We start from the raw sequence: 16187 nt of genomic DNA on the forward strand, positions 1-16187 counted from the left end.
TCCCCTATGAGCAGCAACAAGTCGCACTATATTTAATAAAAATAGTAATAATTATTATAGTTATGTACAGTATCATTCCAGCAATCTTGTGCACACAGTGGCAACAACAAGCTTCCCTTTAACAGGCAGGAACGTCAACAGACCCAGCTCTGTGGAGGACGGACATCTATCTTTATAGCATGTTTTCTTGTACTTCAATAAATTAATGGTAAGAAATCATGGTAAAGCCTATCTTTGTATATGTCTGTGTGAATTAAAGACTTGGGAAAAAGCATTTTCACATTTTATTAAGAACTTATGTGCAAAAGAAACATAACGTTCAACGATCAGAATATAAAGTGTCGTCCAAATGATGTAAATATTGCATTAATGCAGTTCAGGTGCTGTTTTTTTTTCCCCCAGTGCGACAGAAAGATATATAAAAATACAGACGATAGACATGTTTTATTTAGTTTTAATGAAATATAGCTTTACACATCAAAGGACTTTATCTCAGTGTGTCACGATATCTGCTCACGTACTGTATGTGAAATGCTGCGTTATGTAATCCGGTTGGTGTTAATCACATTTAATTTAGTGTTTATTGCAAAGTTTGTTTATAAAAGCAAAACTGCAATTTTCATACGATATTCCCTCAGGTGTTTCAGATCAAATGTTCTCAGGATTTTGAGTTAATGTGCCTTTTTATTCTCAATTTGAACAGAACTCATCAACTCATCTCATCTTCAGCCTCTTATCCAGCAGCTTTAGCAGGGGACCCCAAACTTCCCTTTCCCGGGCCACATTAACCAGCTCTAACTGGGGGATCCTGAGGCGTTCCCAGGCCAGTGTGGAGATCTAATCTCTCCACCTGGTCCTGGGTCTTCCCCGAGGCCTCCTCCCCGAACAGAACTGTGTCACAAAATCTAAACTAATTTTATTTTGCAGATATCGATTCCATTGAAAGACAATAATCATATTGAATTATCAGCCCGCCCTAGTTGTAGCCTAAAGTCAAGTTGCGTTCACAGCCCTCAGACACTGAATGAACGTTTAGGGGTTCAAATCAATAAGCTCATTTGGGCCACAAGACAGATGCTCAATTTGGAAAAATCAATACACTCAAATGGCCAATATGGTGCACAGACTGTCTCCATAACAATGTCTGTAACAGGACACATATGTGCACAGAACTCCACAAGTGTCAGAGGTAGAAGTTTGGCACATTATTACATTATACTGCAATCATCGTGTACAATTTCTAGAGAAGAGAGGATATGAAGCAGTTTCCTGTACGGCTCTAAAGTTGGCTGCGGCAACGATGAAGGAACTGAACACTCAAACTCCAAGTTAAGAAAAGAAAAACAACGGAGCACACAATCCTTAGAGAAACCCCTCCTCGGGCCGTTCACTGTGCATGGAATTCAACTCTCTCTCACCCAAGTCACTCACGCCACCTTATGGATTTGATGACTCTAGAATTGCCCGTAGGTATGAATGGTTGTCTGTCTCTGTTCGTCTCTATGTGTCCTGTGATAGACTGGCGTCCTGTTCAGGGTGGACCCCGCCTCACGCCCGATGTCAGCTGGGATCGGCTCTAAGCGGTTAAAGATGGATGAATGAATGAATGAATGAATGTCCTCACATTGGGCCCCTTTAATTTTTCAATCTACGCGGCTACTACCACCACCTGAGCATGAGCATGTTGGAGTGGCTGAGGCTGGTTGTTGTGACCATTTACCCCTTACTTTTATGTTGATATCTATTTAGACTTTCATTCATTCATTCATTCATCTTCAACCGCTTATCCCGGGGTCGGGGTCGCGGGGGGCTGGAGCCGATCCCAGCTAACATCGGGCGTGAGGCGGGGTCCACCCTGGACAGGACGCCAGTCTGTCGCAGGGCACATAGAGACGAACAGAGGCAGACAAACATTCACACCTACGGGCAATTTAGAGTTATCAATTAACTTAACACCTGCATGTCTTTGGATTGTGGGAGGAAACCGGAGTAACCGGAGAAAACCCACGCAGACACGGGGAGAACATGCGAACTCCATACAGAAAGGCCCCAGCCAGGATGCGAACATTGAACCTTCTTGCTGTGAGGCGACAGTGCTAACCACTATTTAGACTTTCAGCTTCTGTTTATTTGATGACTAATCAAACAAGTGACCGTGCGGCTGGAAGGCTTTGTGACGGTGTAATGTGATTTGTTTTCCCCCAAATCATTTCTATTACTGTTTTTTCTACTGTAGCAAGCTTGCATTATCAACTTAGACACTTTAATGTCAAACTCAAGTGCATTTATCCCAGCCACTACATCAATTTAGACAGCCGATGAGACAGCTGTGTCAGAGGCAAACAGATAACAGTAGTAAGGGACTTGCAGCTAATCAAAAGTGACTTTCACAAAGTCCCAGTCGCTTTATAATCTGCTTTAGTGCGTTGACAATCCTCAGAGGACAGTAACTTCTCTTTGGTCCAGTTGTGTGGAAACATATTCCTCAGTGCTCGTCTACCTCGCTTCAGCTCCGACTCTCTGTCCGACAAATGTCATCTGCATTTCTCTCCGGGGTCCCCTGTCTCCTTCAAACTGCGCCCGACACAGGAAACAGGTACGGCCGGTGTTTCAGAGGTGCGCTGCTGGTGTGTCTGTGTTGACCTTGCTTCGACCAGTCCCAGCTATCGGCCTGTCTCTCTCCTCCCACAGCGTGACCCCGTCACAGGCGCAGATCTGTTTGGGGTTTTGGAAAAGACCTGCTGATCGGGCGATGATGCCACAGGCCAGTCTGCAGAGGAGAGAACAGCGGAGGTAATAAGCTTCAAAGGGTCTCGTTACTTCTAGAGTGCTCATATAATAATAAATCATATAAAGAGGTTTTCAAATATGAAGGTCCGGACAGGAGAATCAGGTCTAACCCAGTATTAACACACACGCACACACACACACGGATTGGATCCTCAAACTGTCGGCAAAACCTCACATTCCTGACCGTTTTGGACATACATACGCCGGACAGCAACAATAAACATCCTCTCTGTATAAACAGGCAGTGGACAAATGAAGAAACACCCTTGTAATATAAAAACGCAACCCAAAATAACATCACCACAGACTCAAACATTATAGATGTCCACCTCTCCTGGTGCTAAAGTTGTTCCTGTGATTTTCTCCTGATCAGACCATGTATCCCACCATGCATCTTACAGTTTACCCCCCCCCATCTTTAACAGGTGCTGTTCTCCCACCTTTCTCCAGAGTTCCCAGTCTGTTTGGAGAGAGGGTGACCGCCTCGACCCAGGTCGTCCTCGCCTGCATCCACCACCAGCGATCTGCCAATCACATCCCATACCTGCGGCGAGTGCGCAGAGGTATCAATGACGAAATTAAAAGCTGTCATGGGTGTTGTTTTTGGAAATTAGATGTTGATTAACGACATAATTGCTTCCTAAAGCTCAATACACTGTAGTGTGTGTGTGTGTGTGTGTGTGTGTGTGTGTGTGTGTGTGTGTGTGTGTGTGTGTGTGTGTTACCTTCAGCTGACTGTCCTCTTGTCTAAATGAGGCTCTGCCATCTGGTCCAGCGACAATATTTCCCAGATCACCTACATGCTGTATGACAATAACACACAGTGCATAAACAACCCTGAAGCGCAGACACAAACGCACAACAGCGTATGCAGCACGGGCGCCGGGGAGGGAACACTCTGCTCTGTCGCACACTACATTGAAAATGTATCACTTTGAAGGAGAACTGTGGAAAATGGCTCCGGTGGGACACATTTGGAAAAATCTGAGAGGGGGGTTTCCCATCTTACATTTGGCTGGAGTTGAAATCTGATTAAATCTCAGGAGTGATTTTGTTAGAATTCATGAGCAGAAGATCCATTATTACGTACTCCTGTTACATCTAAATGTTCTGGCCCCGGTGATCTACAGTGTGAAGCGAGTAGTCTCCGAAAAGGATAAGAATGAATGATTATATGGGAAGTTATTTTTATTAAAAAAAAAAAAAAAAAGGAGCAGATATGACTGTACCCTTTCAGAGTCGCCTGGACCGCCGTGTTGTCTTCCAAAGGGGTTAAAGTGCTCTCCACAACTGTAAAAAATAAGAAGAAAGAAATAAAAATCTAAGTAAATATAAGTGAAAACAGTTAGTTTGTAGTTCACTTTCATGTTATCATACTTAAAACTTTGGATGGGTTTTACAAAAAGGTACCATATTCTGCTAATTTTCAGTTCACTATTCAATATTTCACTATTGAATGGATTTTTCACTCTGTGTCAGTCTTTAGTCTGAATAGTCCTTTATTCACCCTCTGTCTGAAACGCTTCGTTTTAGCGCCTGTCTCTTTAAGACCTCCTCCTGAAAAAGACCAGTCTGCTCTGATTGGTCAGCCTTTCTGGGTCTCCGGCATCTGCTATCATTGCAGCCGGGGAATCACTGTAAGAGCACTGTAGAGTCACTTTCTACGTTTATGTCGTATAGTTGTGACATCTCAACAACGCAGAAGACCTGACGACTCGTTTAAAGCAAGCCCCAACCACAGCGACTTCCTGGTTGTTCCACAACAGAAGTGCCAACAACGGCAGTTCTCTGAGTGTCCACTAGGGGCAGGTTTCATAATAGAGCAGTTTCTCATTGACCTCCATGTTAAACAGGCCATTTTCACAGAATTATTAAACCTGTTTAAGGCCTGGGACAAAAAAACATTCCAGTCTGTATGTTTTAACACTGAGGGTGGTGAATTGTTTTGTACCAGGCTAGTTTTTATTTTATTGGAGGTTAAAGTTTATAAATAATTAGAGACGCAGCTTCTTGAGTGACAGCTAGCCTCTGGCCCTCACTGCTCCTCGGTGGTAAATGTTGGCCAGATGGACGTTTCTCCCTCCCCCCAACGTCACATACATGCCCTTTTTTGGTAAGAGGAAATGAGGTCGAGTCAGAGTCTGACAAGATGGCGACTCCTGTAGGCGAGGACGATTGGATCAAGTTGAGAGAACGAACCCTGACGTGTATGCTACATCCATTTTTTATACAGTCTATGGTTTAAAGTCACAGTGTCTGAATATGGTCTCTGTGCATTTTGTTACTTTCACAGTATTTATACAGCACCTCCACCTGCTTTATAATTTAAAAAAAGACATGGAAATCTCCCATTTTATAATATGGGGCCTTTATAGATGCTCGTGACCAACATGTCCAACTCCCCCCGAAGCAGCTCTTATGACACGCAGACACACAGTGGTGCTACCTGAGGCAATCCTGTGTGAGGTCCCCCAGGGTGTGCACATGGAGGCCGTGCGGTCCAGGCTCCAACCCGTCAATGGTCCCATCAATCAAGCAACGCTCCTCAGACAGCTGCAGGAAACGCACAACCCCCTGGATCCTCCCCACGCCGGCCAGCATGGCCACCGCTGAACCCAGGTCTGTCATATGAAAAAAGAAACGGGTTTTCTGTTACACACTTCCTCACATGTTCATATGTTACAAGAATGCATCACGAATGCGTCTCAAGTGAATGCATATTATGTTTCTCAGCTCACATTTGATTTTATCTGAGGGACACTGTGAATACAAATCCTTGTCTGATGCGATGTATACCATAACTGTGTCTGAGACGTATGCCGTGCTAAACACGTACTACAAAGTTGACACTACACCACCAGGTTTGATGCACGGCCTCACTCCTGTCCCGTGGTTTCTCACCTCGCTCTGATCCCCCGATGCCTTTCAGCACGGCCCTGCGACCGGTGCTCTCGATCAGAGCCTGCACCTCCGCGCTGGTCAGAGCCGATTCCACCAACACCTCCTCCTTACCGACATCGACACTGACCGACTTCACTCCTGCAAATACACACACACACACACACACACACGAAGATTATCATCTGACGGACACACAAACAGACAGAGAAACTACACTGATACAGGGGAAATTAAATTTTAAATGGCTGGTCTAAGTCATTTATGAGGCAAAATGGCAAACTATCAGTTTCCATCTCATCAAATGTGAGCCTGTTTTCCTGTTTTATCCATTAAAGTTTAAAGTACAAAACTCCGCAGTAGCATGAGAAGAGTCCTTACATATAAAAGGAAGCACCAACGATGTAGTTATCGAACCCAGAGTTTGTTTTTTAACGCTCTAATTTATTTAGGAATGAGTTCACATATTTTAAAATTGTGTTTTTAAACACTGTTTCAATTGGAAAATCTTTTTAGATTTCCTCTATTTAATTTAATTTATGGATTTGAAAAGCGATTTATGAATTCCTGTTCTTAATGTATAATTAGATATTAAATAAAGAAATGCTCCATGTCCCTTGAGGTCTTCCATAGTGTACACGTTGCTTGTTGATTTGTTTTATGCATTTGAATGTAAAACACTTGACACTTGAGTTTCCTTGTAATAAAATGTGCTATATAAAGAAACACGCATTGCTGTGTAATATGAAATGTTACACTGTGCACAGGAATGCATGAAGAAAGGTCAGCTGTAAAGGGACATTATCTGCTGTGTTATGCTCCTCAGCTGTGTCAACTACAGGGAACGAGAGCAGGGACACACGGACCGTTAAGAAGAGCTGTCAGGTACAGATGATAGACAGGAGGAGCTGTGTCAGAGGATGGAAACATGCTTTTTTTATTTCACATTTAAGTGTTTTCTTACCTGGTTTACCCTCCAGAGCAGCTCTGACTTTAACCGCGCAGCTCTCACATGTCATCTGCACTGCAAACTCCAGCTGTGGGGAAAGAAATAGACATGAAACAACTGTAGCTAATTCAAGATTCAAGAAGCTTTATTTATCTCGAGGGAAATTATTGTGCAACAGTGTCAATACAAAGATGGTAAAGGATCAGAGTAACAATAAGCATAAACATAAATCAAATCAAAATAAAGCTAACATCAAATAAATCACACAATTAACTAAGTGTGACAGAGTGCAACAGCCATCGTGGTTAAGCGTAGGTTTATACAATATACAACAATACACAGCGTGCAGTTTAGCAGCAGATTGAAATAAAATAAGTGCAAACTAAATAAGTGAGAAGGAGCAATAAGTGATAACAGTGTTAAAAGTGTAGCAGCATTTCCTGCAGAACTAAGTTACAGTTAAGCACAGTAAAGTACAGTGAAGTGACGCAGCATTTGGGTGGCAGTAGCTCAGTCCATAGGTGACTTGGCTGGGAACCGTAGGGTCGCTGGTTCAAGTCCCTGTGTGGACCATGTATGGAGCGTGGACTGGTGGCTGGAGAGGTGCCACTTCATCTCCTGGGCACTGCCGAGGTGCAGTTGAGCAAGGCACCGAACCCCCAACTGCTCGGGGTGCTGGTCACTGGCAGCCCCCCTCTCTCTAACATCTCTCCTTAATTGCATATATAGGTCCTGGCTGTGCATGTGTGTATTTCCAGCCCGTGTGTGTAACATGTATATGTATGGGCGTATGTAGCATGTATAATAATAAGGGTAAAAAAAATAAATTTCCCTGTTGCGGGATAAATAAAGTAATAATTCTTCTTCATTTCTTAGTGAAGTAAGTTACAGTTAAGCACAGTGAAGTGACGCAGCATTTCTTACTGAAGTAAATTACAGTCAGTTACAGTTAAGCACAGTGTAGCAGCATTTCTTACTGAAGTAAGTAAGTTACAGTTAAGCACAGTGAGTGTGAAGTGTAGCAGCATTTCTTACTGAAGTAAGTTACAGTAAAGCACAGTGAAGTGACGCAGCATTTCTTACTGAAGTGAGTTACAGTAAAGCACAGTGAAGTGACGCAGCATTTCTTACTGAAGTGAGTAAGTTACAGTAAAGTACAGTGAAGTGACTCAGCATTTCTTACTGAAGTCAGTTACAGTAAGTTACAGTAAAGTACAGTGAAGTGACTCAGCATTTCTTACTGAAGTAAGTTACAGTAAGTTACAGTAAAGTACAGTGAAGTGATGCAGCATTTCTTTCTGAAGTAAGTTACAGTAAGTTACAGTTAAGCACAGTGAAGTGACGCAGCATTTCTTACTGAAGTAAGTTACAGTCAGTTACAGTTAAGCACAGTGAAGTGACGCAGCATTTCTTACTGAAGTAAGTAAGTTACAGTAAGTTACAGTAAAGTACAGTGAAGTGACGCAGCATTTCTTACTGAAGTAAGTTACAGTAAGCTACAGTAAAGTACAGTGTAGCAGCATTTTACTGAGATACGTTACAGTAAACCACAGTGAAATGTAGCATCATTTCCTACAGAACTAGGTTACAGTAAAGTACAGTGAAGTGTAGCAGCAGTAAGTTACAGTACCACAAAATAAGGGTGATGTAGTGGTGATATAAAGTGACTGTGTAAAGTGTAGCAGCATTTCTCACTTAAGTAAGGGACAGTACAACTGAATAAAGTGGTGCAGTGATGATATAAAGGGACAAAGGGACATTTTCTCAGGACACAGTGTCTCCACTGTTCCTCACCTGAATTATAAAGGACATTTATGCATAATATCTGTATCTGTAACTGCAGCTTGTACACTGGACCCGTTATCTAACACTGTAGTTAACCGTGTTAACTGTCAAGTGCACGACACAGCAGCTGAAAATGACATGTTTTTCTTTTGTTTTTGTTTTTATTACGGATAAAATGAGAAAAACACGACCCTGAGAGATGAAAGGAAGGCTGTCAAACCTTGGTTGGTCCCGCAGAGTCCATTTTGTCACCGCACGCCGCTGCCTGGGCGACGAAAACCGTGTTAAACAGAAAACTTCCCACTTTTCTAGAAACGGAAGCGAACCAGCTGCACTTGCTGACGGCCGCCGCCATCTTTGTGAGGTCACAGTGACGTTACGCACGTTACCGCCGCCACGTGTCGACCACCTGCAACTGCACGGATCCGCCATGTGTTATGGAGAAGACTTAATGTGTTAGGCCTTTCTCCTCGGCTTCAGTAGTTTAATTTAATTTAATTTAATTTAATTTAATTTAATCTAATTTAATTTTATTTTATTTTATTTTATTTTATTTTATTTTATTTTATTTTATTTTATTTTATTTTATTTTATTTTATTTTATTTTGTTTATTTTAGTTGATTTTATTTTGTTTTATTTTATTTTATTTAAATTAATTTAATTTAATTTAATTTAATTTAATTTAATTTAAATCAAAAATAAAAGTAGAAAGTAGTACATTTTTAAAATTACAAAAACATAAATTGTTGCAATCAAATAAAGTCTACTAATGCAGCACAGTAACCCCTGTCAGTGTTATTTTGCAAAATAAGGCATATAAAGAAGTAGAAAGAACCATAATCTCAAAATTGTTGCCTACTTACTGTTAATACAATGATATATAGAAAATGTACTTGCTAGTAGCAGCAATACTTAATTGCATGTGACATTGAAAACGTATTATTGTACGTGATATTGAAAAAGTATTAATTCACATGTTATTGAAAAAGTATTAATACACATGATATTGAAAAAGTATTATTGTACATGATACTGAAAAGTATTAATTCACATGTTATTGAAAAAGTATTAATTCACATGATACTGAAAAAGTATTAATTCACATGATACTGAAAAAGTATTATTGTGTATTGTATGCAACTTGGCTTTCATGATACTGATACTGATATATTATCATATACTGATACATGATACTGAAAAAGTATTATTGTATGATGTTGAAAAAGTAATACTGCACACGATATTGCTATTACTGTTCTCTGTGTTCAGTGTTTCATCTGTCTTTTCTGTATAAGGAGAAAGACTTTTACAGTTTGATGGTCATCAATATAAAATACTTCTTGTGGCGTTCTGTGGTCTCATTCTATGGTGGAAGGTATGGTATATAAATATATATATATATATATATATATATATATATATATATATATATATATATATATATATATATATACCACCCACTTTTCAAGTATCTGAAGCTTTTTCATACAGCAAAATGAAAAGAAACAGCAAAATGAAAAGAAACCAATGGCTCAAGGTTGGTAAAAGACATTCAAGTAATAGAATGGTAATGTCAAATCAGTAATGTCAAGTATAAATGGGCCAAACCATAATATAATAATAAGACATACTGAATGAGTATGTGCACATAGGAACAGTGCAGGAACAGCATGTGATGGAGATTTATCAGGGTCAGAGGAGGAGGAGGAGGGGGTTATTTGAACACAGAAGGTTGTAGTGTATGGATAAACCACCATGAAGGTTGTAAGCAGTAATAGTGATTGGTTCCTGCAGTATGTGGTGCCCTTCAGTTCAATTTCATAATGTGTATAGATTATTGTTACAAAGTCTATCTGCAGATTAAAGCTCTGCGTTCAGTATGGGAGAAACCACCACTAAGCTGATGATTGTTTCTCAGAGGAGACCTGTGTGTGTGTGTGTGTGTGTGCGTGTGTGTGTGTGTGTGTGTGTGTGTGTGTGTGTGTGTGTGTCTTATCTACACATTCCTATCATGTCCTGTTTTCATCTGCTTTGATTGTGAAGATAAGCCACAGGAGGTAGCAGATGACCGTGATGTGGTGTAAAAATCTGGGTCACAAGTCTAAAAAAAAAGCTTCTAGAAAAAAAAACCCTCCTCCACCTCAATTTGGGATGATGAGTTTAGGGAGCGACACATATTCGCCGCTGCGCACATGCTCAAATCTACATTGGGTGTTCATCCAGAAACGTGTCTCTTGTAATGTCAAAACAACACCGAGGGGCCGGTGTTTTACGCGGAAGAAAGCCGAGTGGCAGCTCAGTGAGAACACAGCTCCTTCTGTGTGCGGTGGCTCATTGGCTTTAACCTTTGACCCCGTGCTCAGTAATACGACCACAGCCTTTAAGAACCAGTGTGCACCAGGCTCAAATCACTGCATTGTGCGTACATGTGTGTGTGTGTCGTCCACACAGCAGCAGTTAATTTATTCAGACATGAGAAACTGTCTAAAACCTTTTGCCCTTATGTTGATCCTCGGCGCTGAGCTCTCCGTTCAAAGGAGAGGAGGGAGAGCAGCGGTGACACCTGAGCCCAGGGGAGGGGGATTTTACTAACACACACACACACACACACACACACACACACATGTAGAGAAACAATCACACAACAGATATCACTAAGCTGGATAGCAGAGTGAAACCTTATCACGACACGAACACTGTCCGCCACAGATTCCAGGAGAGGAAAGAGAGGAGGGGAAAAGAGGAGAAAGTAAGGATGGAGAGAGCAAAAGAGGGAGAAAAGGTATGAGGAAGCAAAAGAAAGAAGTTGACAAAGAGATGTGTGTGTGTGCGTGTGTGTGTGTGTGTGTGTGTGTGTGTGTGTGTGTGTGTGTGTGTTTGTGTGTGTGTGTGTGTGTGTTTGCAGCAGTGCTGACAGGAAGTGTTGACAGCCCTGTATGGAACAGTGGAGGTCTTATCAGTACTAAATGAGGCACTATTCTCCCCCTCCACCCCATTAGCACTGACCCCGAGTCAGTTGTATTTCCCTTATTAAAAACTTCAAGAAGGTGAAACAGCTCTTGTTTCAGTGACTAATGCAAGCAAGCAAAGCAAGCAAAACTTTATTTTGTAGAGAGGGGGGGTGTGTCCTTCACACAGAAGCATGATTGAAATGCGCACATCATAAAACGCTGTAGGACCGTGAGACACAAAAGCAGCTTCACCAAGGTTCAGGTTAACCACAAAAGGTAAAAACATACAAAAACAATTAAACAAACAACAACAAAAAATGTCTGAAAAGGTGTAGGATGAAGTCAAGGTTTATTATGCCTACCCTTTGCCGACCATTTCATTTACACAGGATATCAAAACCAGAATAGCTGTAAAGAAAAAAACAAAGTAACCTGATTTTACAAGACGGAAAACAGCTGTCCATTAAACAAATCAAAACAAGGAAAATGAATGAATAAAAGAAGAGCTATTATATACTGTTATTTACTATTTATACTATTATATTTACAGTTGAGGTGGTTCAGGATCATCTAGTAAGGATGAACCCTGGGCGCCTCCCTAGGGAGGTGTTCCAGGCACGTCCAGCTGGGAGGAGGCCTCAGGGAAGACCCAGGACCAGGTGGAGAGATTAGATCTCCACACTGGCCTGGGAACGCCTCGGGATCCCCCAGTTAGAGCTGGTTAATGTGGCCCGGGAAAGGGAAGTTTGGGGTCCCCTGCTAAAGCTGCTGCCCCCACGACCCGACCCCGGATAATCGGATGAAGATGAGATGAGATGAGATATTTACTTTCTATACATTTATATTCCATATTTCATAGAGAAACATTATACTGTACTCCAGGCTCACTCGATACAATCACAATGTTAAAGCATTGACTAATGTAGATTTACACATTAAAACCGTACACAGTAGAAACCAAAACAAAACACAGTAGAGAAAAGGTAATAATAGTAGGAATTAAATAAAACATCATTATCAGGTAACCACAGACGATCTGTTAAAGAAGTTCATGTTGGATAAGGAGGCCGAAGAAAGCTTGAGATTGAAAAAAATGAATTCAGTAGTGACAGAAGTTCAACATTTAATATTATTGTCATATTTCCAGGAGTTAATGCCACATTTTCACTGCATGCTAGATAGTGCCCTCCTTTGGTTTTCCATTAGCGAAACGTGCAGTCGAGGTTCCCAGCGAGCTAAAGGAGCAGTTCAAATCGTCACATTTTTATTTGCTCCATCCAGACGTTTAAAAATGGGAGCGTGCAAAACTATGGCGTGCACTGTTTGCTCGCAGGTGAAAGGATTCAGCAGTGTTGCAATCACTTAATATCCTGCACACGGTTGGATTTTTACACACACATTTATGGTGGCTATGTTTTAATTTATGCAAAGGAAAACACACATGACAATTTGATAATATTCTAATTAAATGACTCAAATAAACTTATTCTATTATGACTTAATTCTCAGAGTCTCAGGTTATTATCATTTTTTCTTACAATAGTCCTAGCATAAAGGCACTAGAATTTGACCTATTAGTCTTTATTGTCGCTTTTGTCGTGTTTATATTGAAGCCTCAACATCACTTCTTCTTCTTCTTCTTCTTCTTCTTCTTCTTCTTCTTCTTCTTCTTCTTCTTTTTCTTATTCTTCTTCTTCTTTCTGTTTTATGGAGGTTTGCAACCGTTGCTTTTGAGGTTGCGTACGGTCACTGGCTTTAACAAAACTCAGAGATGCAAAAATGCCTCTGGTAACGCGGTTCTTCAAAATAAAAGCTCCCCAGACAGTGGAAAATGAAATAACTAAAAGTACCAAACAGTGGAAACTCGGCATAAGCTGACTTTTTTATGGTGTCATTGTTTTGTGAACTACGAGGTCAAAGGTCATGAATGAACTTTGACCGTCAACAAATCATGAACAGATGTGTGCTTTTCTATTAAAAGTCTGGCTCTGGCAAACTAACTAGAGACAAATGCATCGACAGCAAACCTCTTTCACCAGATATTGATTTTAAAGAAAACTTTTAAAATGTTACACTCACATTTCTGACCTGTGTGACGAGCAGATCTTAAACTAAGTTTGCACAAAATAAAGATTGTGTGGTAATGAAGCGCTGGCAAAGGTTTAGTCAGGAAGACTATTATGTTGCATGTTTAGGCCTGTAGTTTATTTCTCATACATCCTGCCATTCACTCCGCTCACGCATGCTCACTCATAATTTCCCCGCTGTCATTGTCTGGGGACTGTCAATCAATGACATCAGTTATTCTCCCCAGCCGGTCACATCTAATAGCACAGCGACACGGTTTCACATCTCAAACTTGAGACGAAGTTTTGTCGTTTTTAGCTTGTTGGCTGTGCAGCTTTGAGTTTATCCAACAGACCACACCATAGGACGGTTTTAATCATTTTAATTCAGAATAACCAAGGGATGCGAGAAAGATGGGCTGAGGGACGATGGGGTCGAAGGGCAGGGATCAAGGGAGTGGTTGATCGTTGGGGATACATGTGGGTGAACTGGGTCGAGGTGTGGAGGAGCGTTTAGGAATCCGGGGAGCTCGGCTCAGGGTGGGGTTACGCCTTGATGGTGTGCTGGTCCATTATCCTCGGGTTTATATCCAGAAGCCTCTTATGGTAGTGCGTACTGTTGAGCTGCCATGGCACCCCATAAACAGAGGAGAGAGGAGAAGAACAGGGTTTATAAAAACTAAGGGGGAACAGAAGAGCGAGAGGGTAAGACACATGCGTTTATGTCAAGCCCCCAACACAATGACTTCCTGATTGATCCAATACTAAAGTGCCAAAAATTGCAGTTCTCCGAGTGTCCACTAGGGGCAGGTGTCATGATGTTATGTTAAGTTAAACGGGCCATTTTCACAGCATAATTAAACATATTTAAGGCCTTTTAAACTGTTCTAATCTGTAAGTTTAGGTCATATCTCCATGACAACACTGAGGGGGGTGAATTTTTTTGTACCAGGTTAGTTTTTATTTTATTGGAGGTTAAAGTTTATGAATAATTAGGGCCGTGGACTCTTGAGTGACAGCTAGCCGCTGGCCCTCACTTCTCCTCGGAGGTAAACGTCAGCCAGATGGACGAATCTCCCTCCCCCCAACGTCACATACATGCCCTTTTTTGGCAAGAGGAAATGAGGCGGAGTCAAAGTCTGACAAGATGGCGACTCCCGTAGACGAGGACGATTGGATCAAGTTGAGAGAACGGACCTCGATGTCTATGGTTTATATATGTTTGCACAGGTGATTGTGTTGATGAGATTCCGGTGGTTTGCTTTCGGAGGCGTTGGTGGTAGAATTAGTGATGGAAGAGGGTTGTTGTCCTGTTCCTGAACCTCAAAATAAAATGACATTTAATAAATATGTATTTGCTGGAACTCGCCAGGTTGCAGAGGGTAATACAATTCAGTGTTAAATATAGTTATAAATACATAGTGTGTCACAACCCCCCAAGTGCAAATGGTTTTTAGCTTGGCTCGATCCCAAAGGGAATTAAGCCATTTACCCTGGCTGTGCTTTAATGGCGACGTCGTCCACAACCTCATAACGCTGAATTATCTGAATTATTCAGCTTCCGAGAGGAGGGGCAGAGGGGCCTGTTAGTGGTGTGAGGGACCCGGCAGAGGTCAAAGTAATGTCACAGCCCAGCCGCAGCACTCGCCATGTCTGCTGATTGCACCCTGACAGCTCGAATAGAAGATGAAGCCAAGCGTGTCCGGGGGACGGCGTCTAGCAGCGGAGCCCCCCCGCCTTCTGCAGGCGTACAGGGAGCAAGGGGCCATGTTTGTAAAAATGCATGGTCTGTGACTTTGTCCTAGATTTACTTTTATTCCAACTTTAGACAAAATATAGAAGACAGGTCCGTAACAACCATTCACTGGGGGGCAAAAGATGAACATTTTGTATTGTAGAGAACTCAAACAAGATTTTTGTCAGATTAGATTTTTGTCACTCCTAGAGCAAAAGAAGCTCTAATCGAAATCCTGTCTATGGGCTATGAACAAGTTAAAGCAACATTATCATAAATTAAATACCCCTCCCTTGGTGTGATAGTGTGCAGTTGCTTCTACTCTTCATTTCATGTCATTTTTTTTGGATCTTAATACATTACACTGGTGTTCAAGCAGAGTGAGTGACTTATTAAAGGTCCCATGTTATAAAAATGGAGATTTTCATGTCTTTTTTATTATAAATCAGGCAGAGTTGCGATAAAAATACTGTAAAAGTATCAAAAGAGAGAATTGCGCACAGCCTGTATTCAGAAACTGTGTCTTTAAACGAGCCGTCTGTACAGTTGTGATGTCACAACTATACTATATATACTGTAGGTAGAAAGTGCTGCTACAGTGATGCTACAGTACCGCCACATACCGCATTTTCCAATTAAATCAATCACAGGCCATGAAACAAAGCAGGAGAGGAAAGCAAAGACTCCATCCAGTCAATCAGAAGACGTCCCCTCGAACAGATATTGCGCGTTCTGCAGGACGGCGTCGTGCATTATTGCTCACCCACAAAGTAAGCCAAGAGCAATGAATTATAATGCCACTGAGGTGTTTAACAAGCTGTGGACAAACTCTACCACTCATCACAGAGAGGATCAATAGGAAGAAGAGACAACATTGCCCTATCAAAGTCCCCCGTTCCTCCCTGGAATAATGACCCATACGGAGGAAGCAATATGCTGCGGTGTCGCTACCATACACACTATACTCATTTAATCATTTCACTCCAGGGTACGGATCATTATTCAAACAATC

General features: G+C 41.6%; 1 protein-coding gene across 1 annotated transcript; it reads right to left on the bottom strand.

The window, feature by feature from the left end:
* Positions 1-1939: 1939 nt before the first annotated feature.
* On the bottom strand, positions 1940-8777 carry ccs (copper chaperone for superoxide dismutase; the record flags this gene model as incomplete). The annotated part of the gene is made up of 8 exons (XM_083936686.1): positions 1940-2770; positions 3231-3334; positions 3516-3593; positions 4020-4080; positions 5237-5411; positions 5692-5829; positions 6653-6725; positions 8643-8777. The coding sequence occupies 8 exons, from the start codon at positions 8775-8777 to the stop codon at positions 2611-2613; spliced, it is 924 nt and encodes a 307-aa protein (XP_083792812.1). The 3' UTR covers positions 1940-2610.
* Between the last annotated feature and the right edge of the window lie 7410 nt (positions 8778-16187).

The sequence above is a fragment of the Echiichthys vipera genome, assembly GCF_963691815.1.
Source record: "Echiichthys vipera genome assembly, chromosome: 22".
Classification (NCBI taxonomy): domain Eukaryota; kingdom Metazoa; phylum Chordata; class Actinopteri; order Perciformes; family Trachinidae; genus Echiichthys; species Echiichthys vipera.